General features: G+C 42.0%; 1 protein-coding gene and 2 pseudogenes across 4 annotated transcripts; 1 reads left to right on the forward strand and 2 right to left on the reverse strand.

Moving 5' to 3' along the window:
• Positions 1 to 1,556: 1,556 nt before the first annotated feature.
• Positions 1,557 to 2,690, reverse strand: LOC308440117 (actin-related protein 2/3 complex subunit 1B-like; annotated as a pseudogene). The gene is made up of 2 exons: positions 2,068 to 2,690; positions 1,557 to 1,983 (listed from the first exon to the last, which is right to left on the reverse strand). The product of its transcript is annotated as an actin-related protein 2/3 complex subunit 1B-like (transcript).
• An 8,586-nt stretch (positions 2,691 to 11,276) lies between these two features.
• Positions 11,277 to 11,616, reverse strand: LOC308440225 (dynein light chain Tctex-type 3-like; annotated as a pseudogene). Its single transcript has one exon. The product of its transcript is annotated as a dynein light chain Tctex-type 3-like (transcript).
• A 2,279-nt stretch (positions 11,617 to 13,895) lies between these two features.
• Positions 13,896 to 17,843, forward strand: LOC308440198 (large ribosomal subunit protein eL39-like). 2 transcript variants are annotated; one of them, XM_080942211.1, is made up of 3 exons: positions 13,896 to 13,942; positions 14,368 to 14,451; positions 17,657 to 17,843. In XM_080942211.1, the coding sequence occupies exon 3, from the start codon at positions 17,686 to 17,688 to the stop codon at positions 17,839 to 17,841; it is 156 nt and encodes a 51-aa protein (XP_080798337.1). In that variant the 5' UTR covers positions 13,896 to 13,942; positions 14,368 to 14,451; positions 17,657 to 17,685; the 3' UTR covers positions 17,842 to 17,843. The 2 variants fall into 2 exon arrangements, with proteins under 2 accessions (XP_080798337.1, XP_080798336.1); XM_080942210.1 differs by lacking the exon at positions 13,896 to 13,942 and adding an exon at positions 14,104 to 14,222.
• Positions 17,844 to 22,534: the final 4,691 nt, after the last annotated feature.

Genomic DNA, 22,534 nt, shown 5'->3' on the forward strand with positions numbered 1-22,534 from the left:
CAACCACATGGTGGCTCACAACCATCTGTAATGGGATCTGATGCCCTCTTCTGGTGTGTCTGAAGACAGTGGCAGTGTACTTATAACTAATTAATCTTTTTTAAAAATGAGGGTTGTTTGGTTAATTGTTTCTGTGTAAAGCCTATAATATGCCTGGTATACACATCTGCTGTGCCATTGCCCTCACTAAGGGTCTGGGTAATTCAGTATGAGCTCTTAAATTTTATATAAAGTAAGAAACAGTAAGTTCTCTTAAGGTACATTTGCATAAATAATTGCAAAATTTAAAAATTAGCAGTATCTTTATAAAAAAGGAACAGTTTCAAGCCATTGTAAACTGTGAGCTACCAACATTTCAAGATTAGCTACAGCACATAATTAAATTATTTTCGCTGAAGGGGGGAGTAGGTAAGAGAATAAACATGCTATCCTATTCTATATGCTGCCTTGCCATTAGATGAGCTGTCTGTAAATACAACAAGCACCTTCTCTATGAGCTGCATTTGTAAGATTACAGGAAAGACAAAAGCATGCCTAGAGACAAATTGCAACAACTTGTCTTTTGGATAATGATTATCAATTTTGCCTGAAAAGTTTACACATGCAATAGGCCAAATATCAGTTTTCTACAATAACCCATTTAATTGCTGTTTTAAGTAAGAAATAAATATTTTATCGGGTTCTTTTCCCAGAATACTGATATGATTCTAAAATACAATTCTGTATTAACACAGCCACAGCTTCATAATACAGCATTAAGACTTTCTTTGGAGATGAAGAAAGATGAATTTTTTTAATTTTTCTGGAGCAAAAGCTTGTAGTGAAACCCCATCAGAGGGATCAGCTAATAAAGTATCACCCATATCATGAATAATATACACAGAAGGATTCAAAATCTTCACCTCTTGTAAAGCAGCAACAATTTTTTGACATAATGTAGAGCTATTGGCCATTCCCCGAGGCAAAACTTTCTGATAAAATTGCTTCATGGGTTCTTTAAAAATTACAGGTAAACACACTGAATGCAAACCTTTTACAATCATCAGGATGTAAAGGAATAGTATAAAAACAATCCTTTAAATCTATGATAATTTTATATGGATTTTTTGGAATGGCAGCTGGTGAAGGTAAGCCAGGTTGTAACGCTCCCCTAAGTTTCATAGTTTCATTAACCTTTGGTAAGTCTTGCAATAATCTCCCCTTGCCTGATTTTTTTTTTCCATATTTGGTATGTTTATTAGCCCACATTTTGAAACAGTTCATGGCCAGCACTGTGCTTTGTGTTTTTTTTTTTTGTTTTTTGTTTTTGTTTTTGTTTTGTTTTGTTTTTTTGTCTTGTTTTTGGTTTGCAATAAATGAAAGCATTTCTTTAAAAGGCACAATTTTGTTAAATAGGCAGGAAGTTTCCCACCTGCCTCTTTCCCTCCTTGGAGAGAGAGCATCCCCTTTGCAGACCTGTACTGTACCCTAGAAGCATTCAGCATAGCAGCCCTTAGCCTCCCAACCCCCTTCCCCTCCTCCCCAGCCGTTGGGAGGAGGGCAGCACTCCTCACAGCTCATTTCATCTTCGGGTCCTTCAAGGCTGACTTCAAGCCCCTCACATCCAGATGCTCACACCACCATCCATGCCTGTGGTACAGAACTGTGAGCACTTGGCCTTGCCCCCCGCTGAGCACCAAGATTCTACTGAAGCTGTTCTAGTGCCTTGAATCCAGACCAGCCCCCGTAGCTACACCCCCCTCAGAGCTGGCCTTCCTGTCTAGGTTCTGGAAGCACTCTCCGCTCTCAGGTTGTCAGGCCACGTTGGGAGCTCGGCTTGGGCACATCCAGCCGGCCACAAAAGCTCAACGTCCCAGCAGTTTTGTCATAAGTGAACAGCACCAGGAAGTAGTCATGGCCCTCTGTCACTAGACTATTTTCTGTGCTGAAGGTGATGTCCAGCAGTGGTAATGTCTCAGAGGCCAGGGTTGCCAAGCTGAGAGACTGGGTCAGCTACATCATCCCCTCCCCCTCCCCAGGTTCAGTTGCATTTTTGCATTTACCCTCCCCAGCTCTCTGGTTCCACACCCATGCCATAATCTCAGCATTTACCAGGCACACAGTGCTATCATGGCTAACCCACAGCTGCTGCTCCCCAAAAGGCTTCTTGGAGCCCCATGGTGTAGGAGCTGGCCGTTCCTCCACCTCCTTGATAGAAGCAGAGAAGATCCCGCACTTGAAGTCACAGGAGCCTGCAGCCAGGAATGCACTATTGGGATGCCAGTCCAGGCTGGGGACAGGGGAGCGGATGGGCTTTTTGATGTGTTTGCACACCCACCAGTCATTGTCCTGCTCAAAATAACAGATGGAACTGACACGGGAGCCACCAACCACGGCAAACTTGTTCTCACTGGTGGCCCAGCGCACACAGAGGGCAGCTCCATTAATCCGGAGGATGTGCGGCCCTTCAGCATCCACACAGAGGCATTGCGGTCTGTGCCACGGGTCACAACGCAGTTACTCTCAGGGGCCCAGACGACACCTGTCACCTGCCCTTTGTGCTCCTTGAGGTCATGAGCCTTGTTCCACTTGGCACCGCTCATCTCATAGACGTGCACCTCGTGGTTGCTGGGACAGATGGCAATCTGTGTACAGTCCTTGTTCCAGGCACGGCAGCTGATGGGCTCCACTAGGAAGCTGTGGTAGGCCATAGTCACTTGTCTCCTGGACCTCGAGTCTTCTCGGCCGCGAACCTGGACAGTCGGCGCGCCGAACCTGCCCGATTTTTTCTTAATTACAAATTAAGTTCCAGGGCGGATTAAAATCTTGAGCTCATAATTGAATTGTAAACTGCCAATGTCCCATTAGCTTTTCATACACATAACTGTAATTTTTAAAAGTTTGTTTTGCAATATCAGAGCATAACCACAATTTTGGAAGGCAAAACCAATTTCTAACAGTGTAAACCATCCTTTCTCTCTAAAATCAATAAAAGTTCATTACTTTCATGTTAACAATTTGGCTGCCAGTTCTTACATAGGAATGCACGATGCTGCAACTTTTAATATCTCATTAAAAAACATTGTCTTAAATCCTATCTTACAAGTTTGGAAGTCTTGTTTCTAGGACAGGAATTACACAAAGTATTCTGACTATTTAGAGGGGTCTTTAGGGACCTTTTCTCCTAGGTGGGCTCATGTCATGTGCTTCTGTCTAGAATGACTCAACCCTGAGTTAGCAGGTTTTGTTTTGTTTTTTTTAATATTCATTTATTTTATATATATGTACACTGTCACTGTCTTCAGACAAACCAGAAGAGGGCATCAGATCCCATTACAGATGGTTATGAACCACCATGTGGTTGCTGGGATTTGAACTCAGGACCCCTGGAAAAGCAGTCAGTGCTCTTAACCACTGAGCCATCTATCTCTCTAGTCTGAGTTGCCAGCTGTAAACTTTCTGTTACCAATGCTACAAATCCTTAACCATACCCAATACCTTATAAGCCGATAATCTATAACCAAGATATATGCAGAGTATATTTATACATTAATGAAAAGTCAGAAACAAAATAAAGTGGATACACACATTTACTTATTTAAGCTAGACAAAATTTTCTTACTTTTATAGCTGTAATTTCAAGGGCGACATACCTTGTCACCAGCTGAACCTAATAAACACGGTCACAGGTATTTTTCTAAGGAAAATGGCTATCAACTTCCTATCCAGAAAAGCCTAGAAGCTGTTGGCCGCTTTAAGAGTTGCTACTGAAGAGTAAAAGGTTGTCAAAGGACACTGATTCCTTGCCCTAGGGATTTCCTCTGCCGCTCCCAGGAAATCCCACCCAGGAAATCCCACTTTCTTGAGAATTGAGTTCCCAAAATACCACAGAAGGTCCGGATGACCTCTGTGGAATGTCCCAACGCCCTAGGTGTGCCTGGGGGTGTACTGATAAAAAAATGTATGATTCTTCCCCTTTGAATTTCCTCATTCTGCCTGTCCTCCCCCTTCTTTGTAATTTTTGCCTTTATAAGCCTGTTACAAGTTCAGGCCGGGGTCGAACTCCTCTACCCCTGTGTGGTGTATGAGTCTCGACCCCAGCATGCTGGCCTGAGATCTCACTCTTTCACTTTCAATAAACTTCCTCATGCGATTGCAGCAAGTCTGGTCTTGGTGCCTCGCTGGGTGCGCGCCTCTCCTGAGATTTGAGTGAGGGTCTCCCTTCGGAGGTCTTTCACTACAACAATCAGCCCCTGGTAGGGCTTCTCCAGCTAGATGCCTAGCTGCAGGTGCAGGACTCTTTTTTTTTTTTTTTTTTTTAATAAATTAAAACTAAAGCAAGCAGTGAATGACCAGAAGATAAGGTTTTAACCATTTTTTTTTCTTTTGAACATGAAACACAGAGCACCAATCAAGCAATAAAACGAAAACACAGACATAAACTGACAAACATGGACAGAGTGTTGTGCCAAGGACAGACAATATACAGAGAAGGAAGAGAAGTAGATATGCCACCAAAGGGACCCAGATATCCTACCCAAGGGACCCAGAATCATAGCTAAGCATTCCCCCAGTAAGAGCCAGAGAGGAAGTAGAATATTTATGACCCCCTCCAGTCCTTAGGAGAGCTCTGGAACAGCTTAGTTTGTTTTTCTTCTCTTTTGACAAAGCTTCCCAGACATGGGAGAGAACTACTTTTCTGAATCCCATTCTCTCTCTCAAGTCTATAGTCTAAACTATCTGTAACCAGGGTCCAAAGATTAAAACCATCTATGAGAATTATCTTTGCTCCTTTAAATTTTAGCATAACTCTAAATACATACACAAGAAAAGCATTCTACCAATACCTTGTCCCTTTTTACAGAGTTTATTCACCACTGGTTTGAATTTTCCTTTACTTGTGCATCTCTTCCTGCAGTATCCTTCACTGAAACCCCTGTACCTTATCTCCAAGGTTCAGGCACCATCTGATCAAGCCAGCTCAGTCAGCCATACGGGGTCTCAAGAGAGGGAGTGAGGATTGAAAAGAAAAAGACAATTAGACAACATTGTAACATGACTCCAGCCAGTGCTGAGGCTGAAGTGGATTTACTCATTCTGGGAATAAGGTCAGTCCTAAGACAAACAAAGTAGTTAAGGGACAAACAAAGAGTAAATAAAGGTTCCATGATTACTATATTCAGCGTCTTAACAGGATACATTAAGATACAAAGAACACATTCCTCAGCTGTATCCATCTTGAGCCTACTTCCTTGTCTTAGCCCAATGTCAAATTCTTGCCAAATTTCTAGAAGTCCTAAGAGCTCTCCACAGAAATCTACTTGCTTTTGCCTCCCAAGGGGTAAAATTAAAGGCATTGACCACCACCTCCTGGCTGGGAGTTATTTTTTAACTAGGATTTAACAAAAACAGGAACTTCTTAATTACAAATAAAAACTTTAACTTGTAAGACCTTACATGGGACATACAGGAACGTATTCTTAACTGTCTTTCCTGCAAATAGACCCCTTAACCTGCAAGGTAGATCATTCCCATCTTAGTCTCACAAAATGATCAACATTGTTAGAAAAGTGGCAGAATACAAAATAACTTATCCAAAACAAAAAAAGAAATAATTCTTCTATGCCACAATAACAAACACTGTAAGAAATGTACATATTCCCATTCACAACAGCCTCAAGAAAAACAAAATATTGAGGATCGTGGTGGTTTGAATATCCTTGGCCCACAGCAAGTGGCACCATTAGAAAGTGTGGCCTTGTTGTAGTAGGTGTGGCCTTGTTGGAGAAAGTGTGTCATTGTGGATGTGGGCTTTGAAGTCCCATGTTCAAGTTCTACCCAGTGTGGAAGAGAGAGCCTCCTCCTGGCAGCCTTCGGATCAAGATCAGTTTGTTTTTGAGTACTGTGTCTCCAGCAGGGTGCCATGCTTCCTGCCATGATGATAATGGACTGAACCTCTGAAACTGTAAGCCAGCTCCAATAAAATGTTGTCCCTTATAAGAATTGCCTTGGTCATGGTGTCTCTTCACAGCAATGAAAACTTGAAAACAAGGATTAAACCTAATTAAGGAAATGGAAAACCTTTACAATGAAAACTTTAAGTTTCTAAAGAAAAATGTGTTGGTAACCAAGCTGATATAAATATTCCTCAGAGGCCACAATGAAAGGATGGAGAGAAAAATAATTCTGTGTCCTTGCCAGGGGCAGACTTGCCAAAGTCCACACTAGGCTGCAGCAAAGGTATTGAAGGAGCTGAGGTTTCCGGGAACCCTACTTTTCCCCCAGAAGAATCCGAAGTTATTCTAATGTCACTGGGAGCTCTGTCTATGATTCATTTGAGGTACCCTGTGTTTCTTTTGTGTGCCACTGTTTGCTTAGCTTCCTTCTGTCCTCTTGTCATTGTGTGATGGCTTTCTGACAACTATGTTCCATGCTCATGGACTGGTAGAATTAATGATGTGAAAATGACCATTCTACCAAAAGCTATTTGCAGATTTGTTGCAGTCACAAAAATAGAAAGAACATCCTAAACTTCACTTGTAACTACAAAGAACATCAGATAACCAAATCAATCCTTAAGATAAAACATGCAAAATGCTAGAGGGATTACCATTGCCATTCCAGAATTCAAGATGTATTGTGGAACTAGGAAAGGTGCCACACATCTTTAATCCTAGCACTTGCATTCAGGAGACACAGGTGGAACTGTGTAAGTTTAAGGCCAGCCTGGTGTGCATAGTGTGTTCCAGGGCAGCCAGGCTACATAGAGACCCCATCTCCCCAAAATAAGTAAATAGATTCATCTGTCTGACCATGAATATACTTAACAAAAAAATTTTTTTAACAATATGGACACCAGGACCATAACAGGGACTGGGGAATACCAAATGCAATGCCCAGCCACAGTAGCTAGGAATATAATGTTGTATTCCATTGAATGAAATGCATCATGCAAACACAAGCTTACATTCTGTTTTTCAAAACAGATGTCTTGCAGGTGTCCTGGTTATCTCCAGTAAGACAAGGTTTTGTTTACAGAAGCAGAAACAGCAGTTAAGGCCTGGAGAGAAGGCTCAAAGATTAAGATCACTGACTCCTCTTCCAGAGGTCCTGAGTTTTAATCCCAAAAACCACATGGTGGCTCACAACCGTCTGTAATTAGATCTGAAACCTTCATCTGGTGAGTCTGAAGACAGCAACAGTGTACTTAAATAAATAAATGAATAAATAATTTTTTAAAAAATGAAAAAAAGAAACAGCAATTAACCTTGTAACCTACTATCTTGCATAAACAAGAGTTGCAGAAATAAGACCAGATAATTACCAAAAAATAAAAAGACGTTTAGAAGTCTAATTCTGCTTTGTAGTTCTCTTAAGCACAGTAACTTAAACTTTTAAACAAGAAGTTAGCCATCAACATAATGTTAGCCACCACAAAAGCGCCTCCAAACAATGGTTCTGAGGAAACTGGATATGGATACATGTAGGGGAAATAAATTAGTACTGTATCTATTGCTTTGCATAAAAACTAACCCCAAATGAATCAAAAACCTCACTGTGAAACCTTTAATGCTGAAACTGCTAGAATAAAAAATGAACTAGGTCTAGGCAGGGAATTTTCTGAATAATATTCCATTCGCCCAAGGCATTCAGGAAAATGATCAACAAGTTGGGCCTCATAAATCTACAAAGCTTCTGCAGAGCTAAGGAAGCAATCGAGTGATGAGGAAGCCCAGAGACTAGTCTTTGTCTGCTATACATCTGTTAGAGGATTAATGACTAGAAAGTGTGTGTGTAATTTTAAAAACATGCTTCCTCCTTTGACCGGGCCCATGGCCCTCACTCCGGATTAGCTCTGGATCACTAGTAATCAATCCCCAACTTGGGGAAGCTGGGAGCTGCTATCTGCAGATCTCTTCCTCCTGGCTAGCTTCACCAAACTGCCATCAAGCGCCCTGTCTTCACTCTCTCCTGCCCACCTTAACTCCACAGAAGAAAAGCACCAGAGCGATTTATTATTTTAAAACTTACCAGATAACACAATTGCCGGGCAAAGAAATCTCTAGCCCTGAAGTTATCAGCTACACTACATCAGCCATCCATTCAAACAATGGGCTGAGTTGGGATTTCTGTTGCTGCTTTAGAGACCCTGACCAGAGCAGCTTGTAGAGGAAAGGACTTGTTGCATTTTTCACTTCCAAGTAAGTTTGTCATTGAGGAAAGTCAAGACAGGAAGAAGTGAAGGCAGGAACCTGGAGGCTGGGTCTGTAGCGGAAGCCATGGAGAAGGGCCGTTAACTGGCAGGAACCTGGAGGCTGGGTCTGTAGCGGAAGCCATGGAGAAGGGCCGTTAACTGGCAGGAACCTGGAGGCTGGGTCTGTAGCGGAAGCCATGGAGAAGGGCTGTTAACTGGCATGAACCTGGAGGCTGGGTCTGTAGCGGAAGCCATGGAGAAGGGCCGTTAACTGGCAGGAACCTGGAGGCTGGGTCTGTAGCGGAAGCCATGGAGAAGGGCCGTTAACTGGCATGTTCCTCATGGTTCGCTCAAGTCGGCTTTATTATACAACTTAGGATCACCTGCCCAGGGGGTGACACCACCCACAGTGGACTGGGCACCCTCACACCAATCACAACCAAGAAACTGTCCCTTCTCCTTGCTCTAAGCCCTGTTTCTTTCTGTCCGGTCTCCCTCCCCACACTGCATAAATGTTTTGGCTGTAAGTGTGCAATGACTAGAAGTTGGAGTTAGGAGCAGAAACTGCAGTGCACACACTACACACACTACCTGCACAACATCTGCTCTCAAAACAACTCTGGAGGTATGTGTGGGTCATTTGTCTGTGAATTTGATTCCAAACTCCAGAGTCTAATTCTTTAGCTGTGTTCATCACGTGCCTCTGGCTTTCCCACCTCCTGACTTTCTGCAGTCAGCCTGTGCTAAGCTAAGCTCATGAAATCTGTCTGTCTGTCTGTCTGTCTTAGTCAGGGTTTCTATTCCTGCACAAGCATCATGACCAAGAAACAAGTTGGGGAGGAAAGGGTTTATTCAGCTTACACTTCCACATTATTGTTTATAAACAAAGGAAGTCAGGACTGGAACTCAAGCAGGTCAGGAAGCAAGAGCTGTTGCAGAGGCCACTGAGGGATGTCACTTACTGGCTTCCTTCCCCTGGCTTGCTCAGCCTGCTTTCTTATAGAACCCAAGACTGCCAGCCCAGGGATGGCACCACCCACAATGGGCTGGGCCCTCCCACCTTGATCACTACTTGAGAAAATGCCTTACAGCTGGATCTCATGGAGCCATTTCCTCCACTGAGGCTCCTTTCTCTGTGATAACTCCAGCTTGTGTCAAGTTGACACAAAACCAGCCAGTACACTATCTTTCTCTTGCTCCAGATTCAGATTTTATTACAATAACTTGGCTTTATTCAAGAGCCTGGGAAACAAAAGCCTGGGAAACAACTACCTCTCCAAGGACGTGGCCAGCACCCTAATTTCCTTAGGGTCCCTAAAGGTGTTGATACCCCCAGACAGCAGGAAGCAGTCTAAAGATCACCCTCACTCCTGCCTCACTACCCCTTCCTAGTTCCTCTTTTTTTCCAGCACAATGGGACAGTCTCTATTGTACCTGTACCTACACACTGCAGGTACAAGCTCACCAGGTATGATTTGATAATTTTCAAATAAGCCTTTGACAACAATAATCAAAGAATAAGCCTCAACTGCACAGGTAATTTGGTCACTGTTACAATCTCCAGAGGCACAAGAGCCAGCAGCATAAAGTAACATAAAGGTAATGACAAAGAACTCCTGATGTGCCAAAGCTACAGGTCACCTCATTAAACCCTGCCTTTGCATTCTTCAAGTTACAGTTATTCAGCAAAATGTCAACCAAGCATGCAGTCCTCATATAAGAATCCTGCCTTGTTGTTACCATTAACATTCAACTTTTCCTTACCCGAAAAATTCAATGAATTGTGACTCCAGTGTTTATGTGGATTTTGTGTCAATGGTAATAAGCAAAATTGATTTCATTTTCAAGGCTAAATGGCAGACTGATTTTGCACTTGGTGGCGAGCTGTGTATCCTAATATTTATCTTTGATTTTCTTAATAAATTGAACTATATTTCATAAGCCCTGAGATATTAAATAACCTGCTAATGATTGTTCACTCTTAATGTGTATTCTATTCTGCTTGTCCTAACTCTACATAAGTATTTTAAATTATTCACACACAGTTGAAACTAATTCAATGATAATTTATTACTGTATAGCTAAGACTACTAATAAGGCCTTTAAGTAAGAGTTGCATATTTGATATATTACTTTGTGGGAAGCAACCCTCAAAAACTACATCTACAATTCTGTCACCAATCTGTGCTTTCTTTCTGGTTAATTTTCCATGGAGAGCCAGACTCTCTTCCTTTCTTTCTTTTGTTCTCCTTCAAACCTAGACACTGGTTTTCCAACTGAACAGCTGCCAAAACAAACTTGACACATGAAAACCACATTAAGAGTTGTCTGCCCGGCAGAGAAACATGCAGAGCACACTTTCAATAGATATCTGTCTCTCGTGGAAGGAGTGGATTGTAAGGCAGTTGTATGATCATAAACCACTGATCATACACTAAAGTAATTTTGCTTGTCTAGGAAATCTGGTTGATCATATTTAATTCCACTTCAAGTGTAAATGTAAGAAACTGATGTTAAAAAACAAAATCAATGGATTTGCCAGTTCTCAGGACAACGAAACTGGTGAGTTATGGCAGCTACAATAACATTAGATGGGGCTGGGGGTGTATGTCAAAATCACTTTCCATGAACTATACACAATTCAACAAAGGAAAAAACTTAAACCAGAAAGGTATTGGCTAATTCATGACATTTTCTCTGCATTGATCCATGTGGTTTTTATATACACATATTTATCCTGTTATTTTTCTAGTTATAGATAAGGTTAATATCTAAATAGATTTCCCTATCTCTATGGGAACATAATACCAGTGAAAGGCCTGGATAAGTAGAAGATTCTATTTTTAGGTCAGCCATATTTCTGCATTAATTGTTGGCTAACATTTTATGTCCTCAAATAATGCTGTATAGAGTATGAGACAATCTGCCAACCTCCTCTTAGACTTCTGCTTAGCACATTCATTTCTCTGTTGATAGCTTTGAAGCATGCAGCACACTTGCCATCCAGCACACTAATATGTAATTGTTACTCTTTAGAAAGGACACACTCGCAAACTTAAGTTAATGGCTTTAGGCTTTAACCCAACAGTCAGTGTGTTACAGGTTACAGGACAATTGCAACTGCAAAAACATTAACGATGCAGTTCGTGGTTCGGTTCTCCCATCTGATGGTACAGGCTCCATCAGATGTTGTATCCCAGAAACAGGAGCCAGCTGTGTGAAATCCATATGGGCTCCTCTGGACCACTGCACAGGTCACAATGTACTTGTAAGCTTTTCCCATTTTGACCAAATGGGCTATGGATTGCTCCACTATGCTTGCGGTCCACTGGTTGATGTTATTCTGGTTGTAATTGTACTACCCAAAACTCCATCAACACACTCTTATGTGCTTCGTCAGCGTTGAAGCCAACCTCGTCCCAGGGCCGGTGGTACCCGTCCATGTTGGCTTTAGTAGTCCCGGGTAAAGCAAACCTCTGCTTCAGCTCCTCAGTAGCGCACTGGCCTCTGCGGAGGCCCCTAGTTCCTCATTTTTAATTAAACAAAAGGGAAAAATATTAGAGCACAGGCAGTTCCACTGACCTGTTCTCAGGGACCTAGAAACTGCTCACATTATCATCTGCGGCTGTCACCCGCCACTATCACCAGGATTGCAGGAGTGTTGCAGACAAAAAGAACAACCAGTAACTCCAGACTTCCCTCCATCTTCCTTCTCTCTGTTCCCTGCAACTATCTCCCCCACCCCGCCTGTGTGTGTGCCCTCATGGTTCTCTTACTGCTCCCCATCTTTCTGTCTGTCTATCTGTCTGTCTCTACCCCTTCCCACCCCCCCCCCCCATAAACTTCTTTTACACCAGACTTGTTTCGTGGTGTAATTTCTAAGGGGTATACTTTGCCTTGGGCTGCCAAAGTAAAGCTTTCACTGAATTATATTTCATAACAGGGATCCCAAGGCAAACCAAAAATACAGACACCATCAAAGTCCAACTTGGTTGGTCCATGAGTTTCACTGGAGTTAATTGCAGGGATACGGGTGAGGGGGCTTGAGTGCCCACAGGAGCAGAAGAGACTTAAAGACAGCTGCATCACTAAGGCCTGGTGACAGCTAATAAAAGCTTAGGGATCTGAGCACACTGCACAGCCTGCAAGCAGCTCAACAGGTTGAAGAGTGTCCTTTCCACGTGACTCTAGTCTGAACCTTTTCCAGGAAGCTTGGCTAGTTTCTGTTTCTTCCAGTCTATCCTCAGTCCTTGCAGCCTGCTTTCCTTTGACTGGTACGGATTCTCCACTTCTGTTGCTGGGAGGGAGAAACTAGAGAATCTGATCAGTTTCAGGGACTTCCTGAAGCTATTTTGGGGTGGTTTACCTCCTGGCTTAAAAAACATCCCTTGCATGATGGAATGTTTCACTCTTGGAGGAAATTTTTTACATCCACATATCCTTCAGCTGATGAAAGGATGGTGAAACTGTGGTGCATATACACTCAGCTGTAAAGGGATATAAAATCTGCAGTTATGTCGAACTAGAAAATATTACATTGAATGAGGTGATTGTAGGGACCAGGGCCAAGGAAAAATACCCTGCCCCTTCTATTGGCTTAGATTTATGTCTGAGCACAGTAGTAGGAAAAGGCTAAAGGAAAAACCACTCTAATCCTGACTTGGCCCCAGGCACAAGGGCCAAGGAACAAAATCCTACTAATCCCTGAGCTTGCCAAAGAAACCCACCAATCACTGAGCTTGACCCAAGCTCAGGGCTTGAAATCCCACCAATCCTTACCCTGGAAATTACCCCCCCCCCCAAAAAAAAAACCAACCAAACAAACAAACAAAAACAGAAAAAGACCAAAAACAAACAAAACAAAACAAACCTCCCCCCCAAAAAAAACCTGGGACCATGTGACAAAGAAACATGAGTATAGCTCCAGCTCACCGGAAGCAGACTGTCCTCTAATAGAGACAATGAAAGACAAGCTGTCCGCAAGAATGAAGGGCGTGCACAGAAGCACAAAGCACTGTGGGCTTTGGAAGCAGAAATGACGCGGTCCAGTAGAAAACTGGCTTACGTTCTACCCCACAGTCTCAGATAAGGAGCATTTGTGCTGAAATCTATCTTTAAGTCATGATTTCAGATAGGAACCATCTGTGCTATCAGGTACCGCTGAGTGTGGGAAGCTTCCATGTCAGATGGAGGTATTTTTACCCTTTAATGGGGACCAGTTTATCTTTAGACAACATGGCGTGAGTCAGAGAAAAAACGGCTGACACTGGACACAGAAGCTATAACTAAGCACAAAATACTTGACGTTACATGTCCGTAGAACCCCCAAATCAACAGTGACTGAATCCACTGTAGATTGTGTACTTGGCAGAATGCCACTATTATGCGGGTTCTCTTTAAGTGTGAGTTTGAGGTCAGAAGCCTTTGCCGGATTCTTCAGCTTTGCCAATCTTCGTTCCTGGACTTAGTTACGGGCAAGGATCGTACACGTGGCTTTGACACGTGATTTTTCTTTTTGAGGCAGGCTCTTATTTAGCCCAGGCTGACTTAGCATTTGCTATGTGTAGCCACGAGTGACCTTGAACTTTTTCTTCTCTCTTTCACCTCACAAATATTGGGATTATGAACAAGAGCCACCACAGCATATGTTATTTTCTATCTCCTTTCATGTCTGCAACGTTTTTTTTTTAAAAATCTGCAGATAATCTACAACTAGTAAACATTTTGAGTCTTGGGGATGGAGAGCGGCATTCCTGTTATTCTGATGAGGTGGGCACTTCCGTCCTGCACAATAGTTTGTGGCAGTTTCTGGATCCCAAGCTCCTAAAGCACTAACAGTTCCATCCGCCATCCTGGGAAGGCTACAAGCACAAAGCCCCAAGACGCAGTCCCAGAATTCTCCTTACCCGGAAGCGAGCGCTCCAGACTTTGCTTTCTGTACTCTGCGCCTGCGTACTGACAACACCCACTGCCTCTCCCTGGCCACGAGGCCTTACCGGATTTCCGGCGGCCGCCATTCTTTTAACTGCCAAGCCAGGCTGGCTGTTCGGTGCGTGGTCCAGGGGCTCCCCGCTGTGCAGCGCTCCCAGGTGGGTGGGTGGGGGCATTGCGTCCCGGGCCTGAGCCACCACCTCAGCTTTGGGGCTCAAGACCTCTGTCTCACCGCTAAGGAATCTCTTTCGTTCCCCCCCTAGGAAACCTGGCAGTGTCAGACGCCCAACTCCCGTCCTGCCTTTCCAGGTTATTCTAATCAACTGGTTCAGACTCACCGGTAGGAGGTAAGAGGAAACACTATATGGCAGTTAGTTGGTTTTTAAAAGCCCAGCAATTTCCTTTTAGGTTCTGGGTTTTCTCCTGAGTTCAGGTTGTGGTCCCCTCCCCCCTCTCCCTTCCTCGGTCCCTTTGTTTCCTTTACAAACATTTCCGGTGATGATTTCATCCCCAAGATACACTTCTATTTTGACTTTATAAAAGAAAAAGGTCCTTTCTTCTCTCCTGCAACGCTGAAATTACAGTTCCTACCACAGCTGTTTTATACAGTGCTGGGATTGAACCTAGGACTTCCTTTATGCTGTACAACTACCACCTGAACTACATCCTCAGCCCTGCTGCCCCGTTTGGATTGATTTTACAGAACGGACTAGTGATGTCCCCTTGTGTACTAGAGAATCTCTTTGACAGTTAAAATGCTTGGGGCTTTTGAACCGGATTTAGATATCTAGTTAGAATCTTCTACACAATTTAGGATACCATGTCTTCTTATGGGGCCAGCAATATGACTCAGGTCCTGTACCTGTGACTAGTATTTAAAGAGTACTGCAATGTGAATCCTCTGCTTTTATACAAGGTTGATTATATGTGTCTTGCGGGCCCTGACTCCAGTGTCCTCTAAAGCATGTTAAAGCTTAGCTAGTTGCCAACACCAGTTTTGAGAGATGTGATTGATACATGAAGTGATTACCATGCTTTTGGAAATCAAGCAGGATCCTGAACCAAACTAAAACAGAAAATGAAGACAGAAATGACAACTTTTCATACTTTTGGATATATGGTAGAATCACTCCAATGGTTGATAAACATGCAGTCAGTCATTGCATTTGGTCAAGTAAAATATTAAGGAACACATTTGGAGAACTGCTGGAGGTTTACAGGATAAACTTAAGCCACAGAGGCATGGGACTTCTTAGGTGAGATGGAGGGCCAGATCTGATTGGTTGGTACACAGAGCTGGAAGTTTCCTATCAGACCCACATGCTTGGTGGTCTAATAACACCTCAGTGGTACTGTCACCATGGCAGGGGTCCATTTGAAGGTGTTAAGGCTTTCATTTGTCTGGTAAATGTTCAACATATTTGGGGCCTTTCATTTTGAGGTCTAGTTACGCCTTTGTGCCCGTATTGTCCTCATGTAATGTTGTCTTTTTTATAGTTTTGTCACTTTGAGCCTTATGCTAGGTAGCATCTTTGTGTTCAAAGGAGATGCCTCTGAGGTTATTCTCAGATGGCAAGCCAGGCAAGGGACAGTCTGAAAGTCACTATTTTATACAAAGGGGAAGGAAAAGGATCCACAGTTAAAGGCATCCTTCATACTTAAGAGAACTTGAGGTAATATGAGCTACATGAGATCCTCTCACAAGCAATTTAAACAGTAACAGTGCTACAGTGATTAGATTTATGTTGGTTTCAAAATATGTCCATAAGCCAGGGATGGTAGTATGTGCCTTTAATCCCACCTATCAAAAGCAAGAGATAAGTAGGTCTCTGAGAAGAATAAAAGTGATTACCATTTATTTAATCTTAATTAATTCCATTCTTGTTTGAATATGAAAGAAACAAAATCTCATACTGTTGAGCCTGGCCTCGAACTCCCAAGGGCTATGATTACATATAGACATCAATATACCAACCTAAACTGCTAATTCGACTTAATTCAATCCTACTAGTGTCTACCTTACATCAAATCTCAGAGTGCATCCTGACTTGTAGTCCTGATCTTCCCAACTTTTCGAATGCTGGAATTTAAGAGATGCGTGACCAAAGCAAGGGGTAGGGGCTGCATATATTTTCAGAGGCTTTGTTCATTATTATGACCAGGAGCATGGTAGGATGTAGGAAAGTGCTAAAAGAGCAGCTAAGAGCCAGCAGAGACAGATACTGGGTCTGGTGTGGGCTTAGAAAATTCAAAGCTCCCCTACAGTGACACACTTCCTCCAAATTGCTTTTAAAACAGTCCCACTTCTTGTTATGAAACTGGGGATGGGTGGGGTGACATCTTAGTAAAGCCACCACAGATGATACATTAGGGGGAGTCTGTTCAGAACGTCAGTCATTTTTCTTTTCCAGTGGAAAAAGCTAGGAAATGAATATAAAATCTCAGATAAAATTAGATCATGATTTCAATGTAGGAAGTTATTTAGGTGACGTTGCCTTTGTGATGGAGAATTTCAGCACTCTGTCTCCTTCATTTTTGTTTTTACATTTATTTTAATGTGTATAAGTGCATGTATGCAAATGTACTGTTTGTGCCTCCTCACACAGGCTAGAGGGTATTAGATCCCTTGGAACAGGAGTTCATTAGCTGCCATGTGGGTGCTAGGAACTGAACTGGATTCTTCTGAAGAAAAAAAATACTGTTTAACTCCAGCCCTTTCTGTCTATACTTTCCAACTATCCTTTACACCATCAAAGTATTATTTTGATAACAAAAGAAATGGTCTCTCTCCTTTTTTCCTTTTTTTACCTCCAAGACAAGTCCTAACTTTATAGCTCTCACTGGCAAGATGGCTGGAATCTTGCTATGTAGATAGGCTGGCCTTGAATTCAGAGATCCTCCTGCCTCCTCTCGTGCCTCCTGAATACTGATATTAATGGCATACATACATTATTATGCCTGGCTCTTCTTTTTTTGTTTTATAGCATACTCAAATTATTCAAATAAAATTTAATCATCGTGTTACCAAAATTGAATAGTTTGCTTCTTTGATGCATTTTTAAAACTAATTTTGATATATTACAGTAAAAAATAGTTGGTCATTTTAACACTCAAAAGATTTTAAAATATTTTAAAAACGTCTTAGAGAAGGGTTATAAAATTCTTTAACCTACACAGCATAGGACAAACTTCCTAGGTCATTCTTAGACTATATTTCTGCCAATTTCTTGATCCACAGGGAAAGTTACTTAGTATAAACCTTTTTCTTATTATCAAAATCTTTGACTGAATTGACTGAGAAGCTTCTTTTTCCTCTCCATTCCCTTGTTTGATTTTTTTTTTTTTTTTTTAAAGGCCAGGTCTCATATATCAGTGGATGACCTTGAGGACTGTATGTTCATTTATTGGTTGGATTCTTAGTGGAGTTTTTGCTGTGTAACCACCATTTTCTGGATCAAGTGTTCTGGGTGTTTCACTTGCTTGTGCTTTTGATTGCTTCTTTGATTGTCGTGTTTTTAATGACTAGACGTTTTGCCCATCTCTTTCACACAGTGTGTGCCTGTCTGACTTGGTTCTTCACTATGGCTTCTCACAAGACCTTCAGGATCAAGCGATTCCTGGCTAAGAAACAAAAGCAAAATCGTCCCATTCCACAATGGATTCAGATGAAAACTGGCAATAAAATCATGTACAACTCCAAGCGGAGACATTGGAGACGAACCAAATTGGGTCTATAAGGAACCACATGTACTTAAGCTGTTTGAAGGTTATCACTAACGTATCAAGTTTACAGCATTACCATTGTCTAGACAGCTGAGTGTGTTTATTAGGAATATGTTTTCTTCCTTTCTGTGCTCTTGTGGGTTCATTGAGTAGTACAGTAATAAATATGTGAAGCCTTTAGAAGAAAATTGCTTGTGTGTTACAACTTACTTTGTTTTATTTTGTGGTTCAGGAACACCTGCATAATAGGCAGGTATTCTATTGGTGAGCTATCCTGGGTCTTGTTTGGGTAGTTTGGGATTGAGATACATCTATCCGTACTGCCCTCAAACTCCTAATCCTCCTTCCTCAGCCTTCTGAATGCTTGGAAGACTTCAGACCTGAGTGACATTTCATGTGACTACTGAAATTAGATTATTCCTTTTTCAATCAATAATTGCTCTCTGGTCCTTGATCTACATCCTATTTAACAATGGTTAAAAAGTGACTGTTGCCTCAGAGGAGGCAGAGGCAGGTGGGTCTCAGTGACTTTGAGGATAGCTTGGCCTACAAAGCTACTTCCAGACCTGAGCTATAATTAGACTGTCTCCAGAATAAGTGACATCAAATCTTTTGGCACATTTCTGATTTCTCTGTAAATGTTTCTGGTGCTCTTTAATCCCTTAGTGATTTTTGTGAGAGCCAAAGCTCTGTTTTAATTACTGTGCCTTAGGGATCCATGAAGCAGGGATTAAGCATCAGGCTTAACTAATAACCTTGAGGTCAGGGACACACTGTTTAGAAATTTTTGGCTAGTGTTGGTGACCAGTGGCCAGTGTACTCAAGATAATTTTAGCACCTAAAGGTTTTTCTAAAGAGTTCTTTGACAACATGATATAACTATAGTTTGTTTAGTGACCTAGTACATTACAAAACCACAAGACCCCTGTGCCGTGTGGACGGTGCCTTTTTTCCCATTGAGTGACTGCAGCTCTTCAGTTCTGATCAAAACAATGATTCTGCTTTTAGAGTTGTTTGTTTTTTCCAAGTTGCCTCCATCAATCCTGATCTAATAGGTATGAAAATACATGCTCTGCTACAGAGATGTAAACAAAAGTCTATTCATTCCACATAGGGCAGGAGCAGTGAAAACAACTTCACCTGTAGCTTAGTGAACCAATTAGTTCAAGAACCTGTGACTTTTGGGTATCTGCATCACTAAAGAAAACTCCCAGCAACTGCTGTTAAAAGATCCTTAGAGTAGGGCTCTGTAAGCTCTCTCTAGGCTCCCACCCCCACAACTGTTAATTAACTGCCACTTCTCTTCAGGGAAGGGAGGGGTCTCATGAGTCCCTCTTCCCTAGCAACTGTTAACTGACCTCTGTGGAGGAATATGGCCTGTTGAGCTTGTCCCCACTAAATTATGTAATATTAACAGGCCTGGCCCCCACTAAATGATAAAATATTAGCAGACCTGATCTTGTGCAGATTTTCTTCAGGACAACAGCTGTGTCCTACGTGGAGCATAGTATACAATACAGTAAAATGTGGCGCGCTCCTCGACCAGCGAGGAAAGACGACCACCACCAGAGGATTCTCAGATCATGCTTATTGTGGGAGCCTCTTGGTTGAAGGGGAGAGCAGGAAGCGAGGGGCCCGAACTACCCTAGTTGTCGCTTACATAGGGAGAAGCGGATACAGGCTTGCCATGATTGGTTGTCACCAGTCTGCTAACACCAGAGGCCTCAGGATTGGCCGGAGATAGGTTACATACTGCGCATGCGTAGGGTGCAGTGCCTTAGCTGACAAGAGCATTACTATATATGGAGTTGTTTACCTCAAACCGTGAGGGAGCAGCGCCATCTTGTAATGGCGTCTGCATTCGGCTCCCCATAGTAAAATATTAAGCATTACACTACATTCCATTGATCCATTGTGACAAGATAGTAAATAAAGGCTTGTATTTCCAGATATACCTGGATTTATCTAGGGCAAGGATTCAGATCATTCCTATCCCTCTACCTCCAATAGTCATAAAATGATAGTCCCATTTATATTTAGATTTTTAGAGTTCTATCAAGATATTTCCCCAGAGTGTTAGATAATTCAGTGAGTAATGACACTTAAAATTTGGTGACCTGAATTTGATGTGTAGAATTTATTCCATAAAATTATCCTCTGACTTTATAACATGTATTATTGACACATAGACACACCTTATTCTACCACCACACAAAAATGAAAGTTCCCCACAGAAACAGTAGGACATTTATATATACTAGTATAGTAAATACTACATGTAAATATATGAAGAGATTTACAAATAATTAGCTCATGTGGTTGCGGGGAGGCTATCAAATGTAAAATGTTAAGAGAAATCTACAGATTCAAACAAATCAATGCTGTGAGCCAGGCACAGGGTGTACATCTTTATTCCCAGTAATGGGAGGTAGAGAAAGGTCTCTAAATTCAAGGCCAACTTGGCCTACACAGTTCAAGGATAACCCGAGTTAAATAGTGAGCTGATTTAAAAAAAAAAAAAATTACAAAACAAACCCCCAAAATGGATGCTGTGGTCTTTTGAATTTTGTATGGCAGCCTAGCAACCTGGAAACTCCCGTGGCGGCAGAAGTCCTGGTAATCTGGCAAATCTGATTCTGTTATTAAGGCCTTGATAGTAAGTTAATTAGTTGAGGTTCACCCACATTATTGAGGATTATCTCCTTGAATCAAATAGAGGGATGAACATAGATAGTGAGTCTATATAGTAGTAATTCATAGTAATTCTGGATACCATAATCTTGCTAACATAACCATAATAATCTATGTTATGCTCTCATTTAACATATTATTCACACAGGCATTGTAAGCCAGTAACATGGGTGCTGGAACACAAAACTAATCATAACTTTTCTACTCTGTAGGCTTATATTTTTCAAAGCCATATTTTAATAAGAATACTTAAATACTTTAACCTCCCTTTTAGCCCACTACTCACCAGAGGTAGTAGAAAGGAAAGGTTAATAGGGAAAAGAAAGATGTGGGTCTGTTTAGAAATAGTTTTTTTTTGTAGCCAATCCAATCTGTGGTCAGATAATCAGCAGTGCAGTTCATGAGCTTCTGCAGCCGTAGCTTAATCACCTCACAACCACCACTCATGAATCAGCAACAGCAGTTTGATCAAGAAGAAACCCCAAGGCTCTGCTGAGCAGCCCGAGTCCATGGAAGTCACAAGAAGCTGCTGAAATATCATGAGAAGTTCTTCGGTGCATTTGTCTCTACAAAGTCACAACAAACAATGACCCAATAACATACAGCACTGTCCTCTGTATTTGGGTGATTTACACCCTTTCCAAACATGTTCTCTCAAGCATCTGCTCTAGCAAAACTTCACATGCCCCTTTTCTAGGCCGCTTCCGAAAAACAAACAAACAAAAATCACCAAGTGTCTGTTCTCAGTAAAACATCTTCCTGCTGGTCTAATTCAGCAAAGACATCCTCTCATAAGACAGCTTCCAGACAAACATGGAATGACATAACTGAGTCTCAAAAAAAAAATTCCACTTCATATTGCTGTGAAGAAGGAACTTTAGGCAGCCCAGTCATAGCAAACATGGTTCTGACAGGTCTTGCCCTTCTCCCCCATTCTCTCTTCCTTGCTAAAATCCCTTAGATTGCATTCCTAACACAAGCCACTAATAGGACTATTCCCTTATTTGGCAAATTCTTCCTGCTAAGGCTGAATTCTAAGGTCCACCTATCAAAGTACTGAAGTACAATAATCAAAAGAAAGCCCCGTTTGGCTCACCTAAATAACACTTCCAATTAAAATTAAACACCTCGTCCTAACATGCGGCTTCACCCTTTACCTTTATAAACCACTGTTTGCCTATGGCCCACATCTGTCTTCTCTCTGTCCAGAGGCTGTCCTCTGTTGCCTTTCCCACACCCCTCACCACGATAGATATCCCTTCTCTCTCTCTCTCTCTCTCTCTCACCCTCTTTCTCCTGCCTTTGTCTCTTATACCCTATCTATTGTCCCTATGAGGCAAATAATCTCCTTTGTGCTGAGAACTTGGTATTGGAGTGTCCTGGACTGATACCAACCTGGATCTTCAGACACCATGACCAAGGCAACTCTTACAAAAGGAAGCGTCTTTGTTTTGTTATGTTTCTTGAGACAGGGTTTCTCTGCATAATAGCACTGGCTGCCCTGGGCTTGATTTGTAGAACAGGCTGGCCTCAAACTCAAAGATCTGCCTGCCTCTGCAGGAAGTGATACACTTCCTTCAACAAGGTCACACCTCCTAATCTTTATAATGCAATCAAAGAGTCTCACTCCCTGGTGACTAAGCATCAGCTAAATGACCCCACATGGGCCATTCTTTTTTTTTTTTTTTTTTAAGATTTATTTATGTATTTATGTGAGTACACTGTAGCTGTCTTCAGACACACCAGAAGAGGACATCAGATCTCATTACAGATGGTTGTGAGCCACCATGTGGTTGCTGGGAATTGAACTCAGGACTTCTGGAAGAGCAGACAGTGCTCTTAACCGCTGAGCCACCTCTCCAGCCCAGACCATTCTTATTTAAACCACCCCACTTTATTGATGTTATATCATTTAATGTTGAATTCATTATAGACTGTAAGCCAGTAACGTCTGTTAGGAATTGAACTCGAGTCCTCTGGAAAGGCAATAGAACTTTTATTGGCAATCTGCTATAT

The sequence above is a fragment of the Micromys minutus genome (assembly GCF_963924665.1).
Source record: "Micromys minutus genome assembly, chromosome: 31".
In the NCBI taxonomy this organism is placed as follows: domain Eukaryota; kingdom Metazoa; phylum Chordata; class Mammalia; order Rodentia; family Muridae; genus Micromys; species Micromys minutus.

Bases quoted from the DNA above. Each gene is read 5' to 3' on its own strand.
- LOC308440198 (XM_080942211.1), top strand. From the start codon at position 17,686: ATGGCTTCTCACAAGACCTTCAGGATCAAGCGATTCCTGGCTAAGAAA.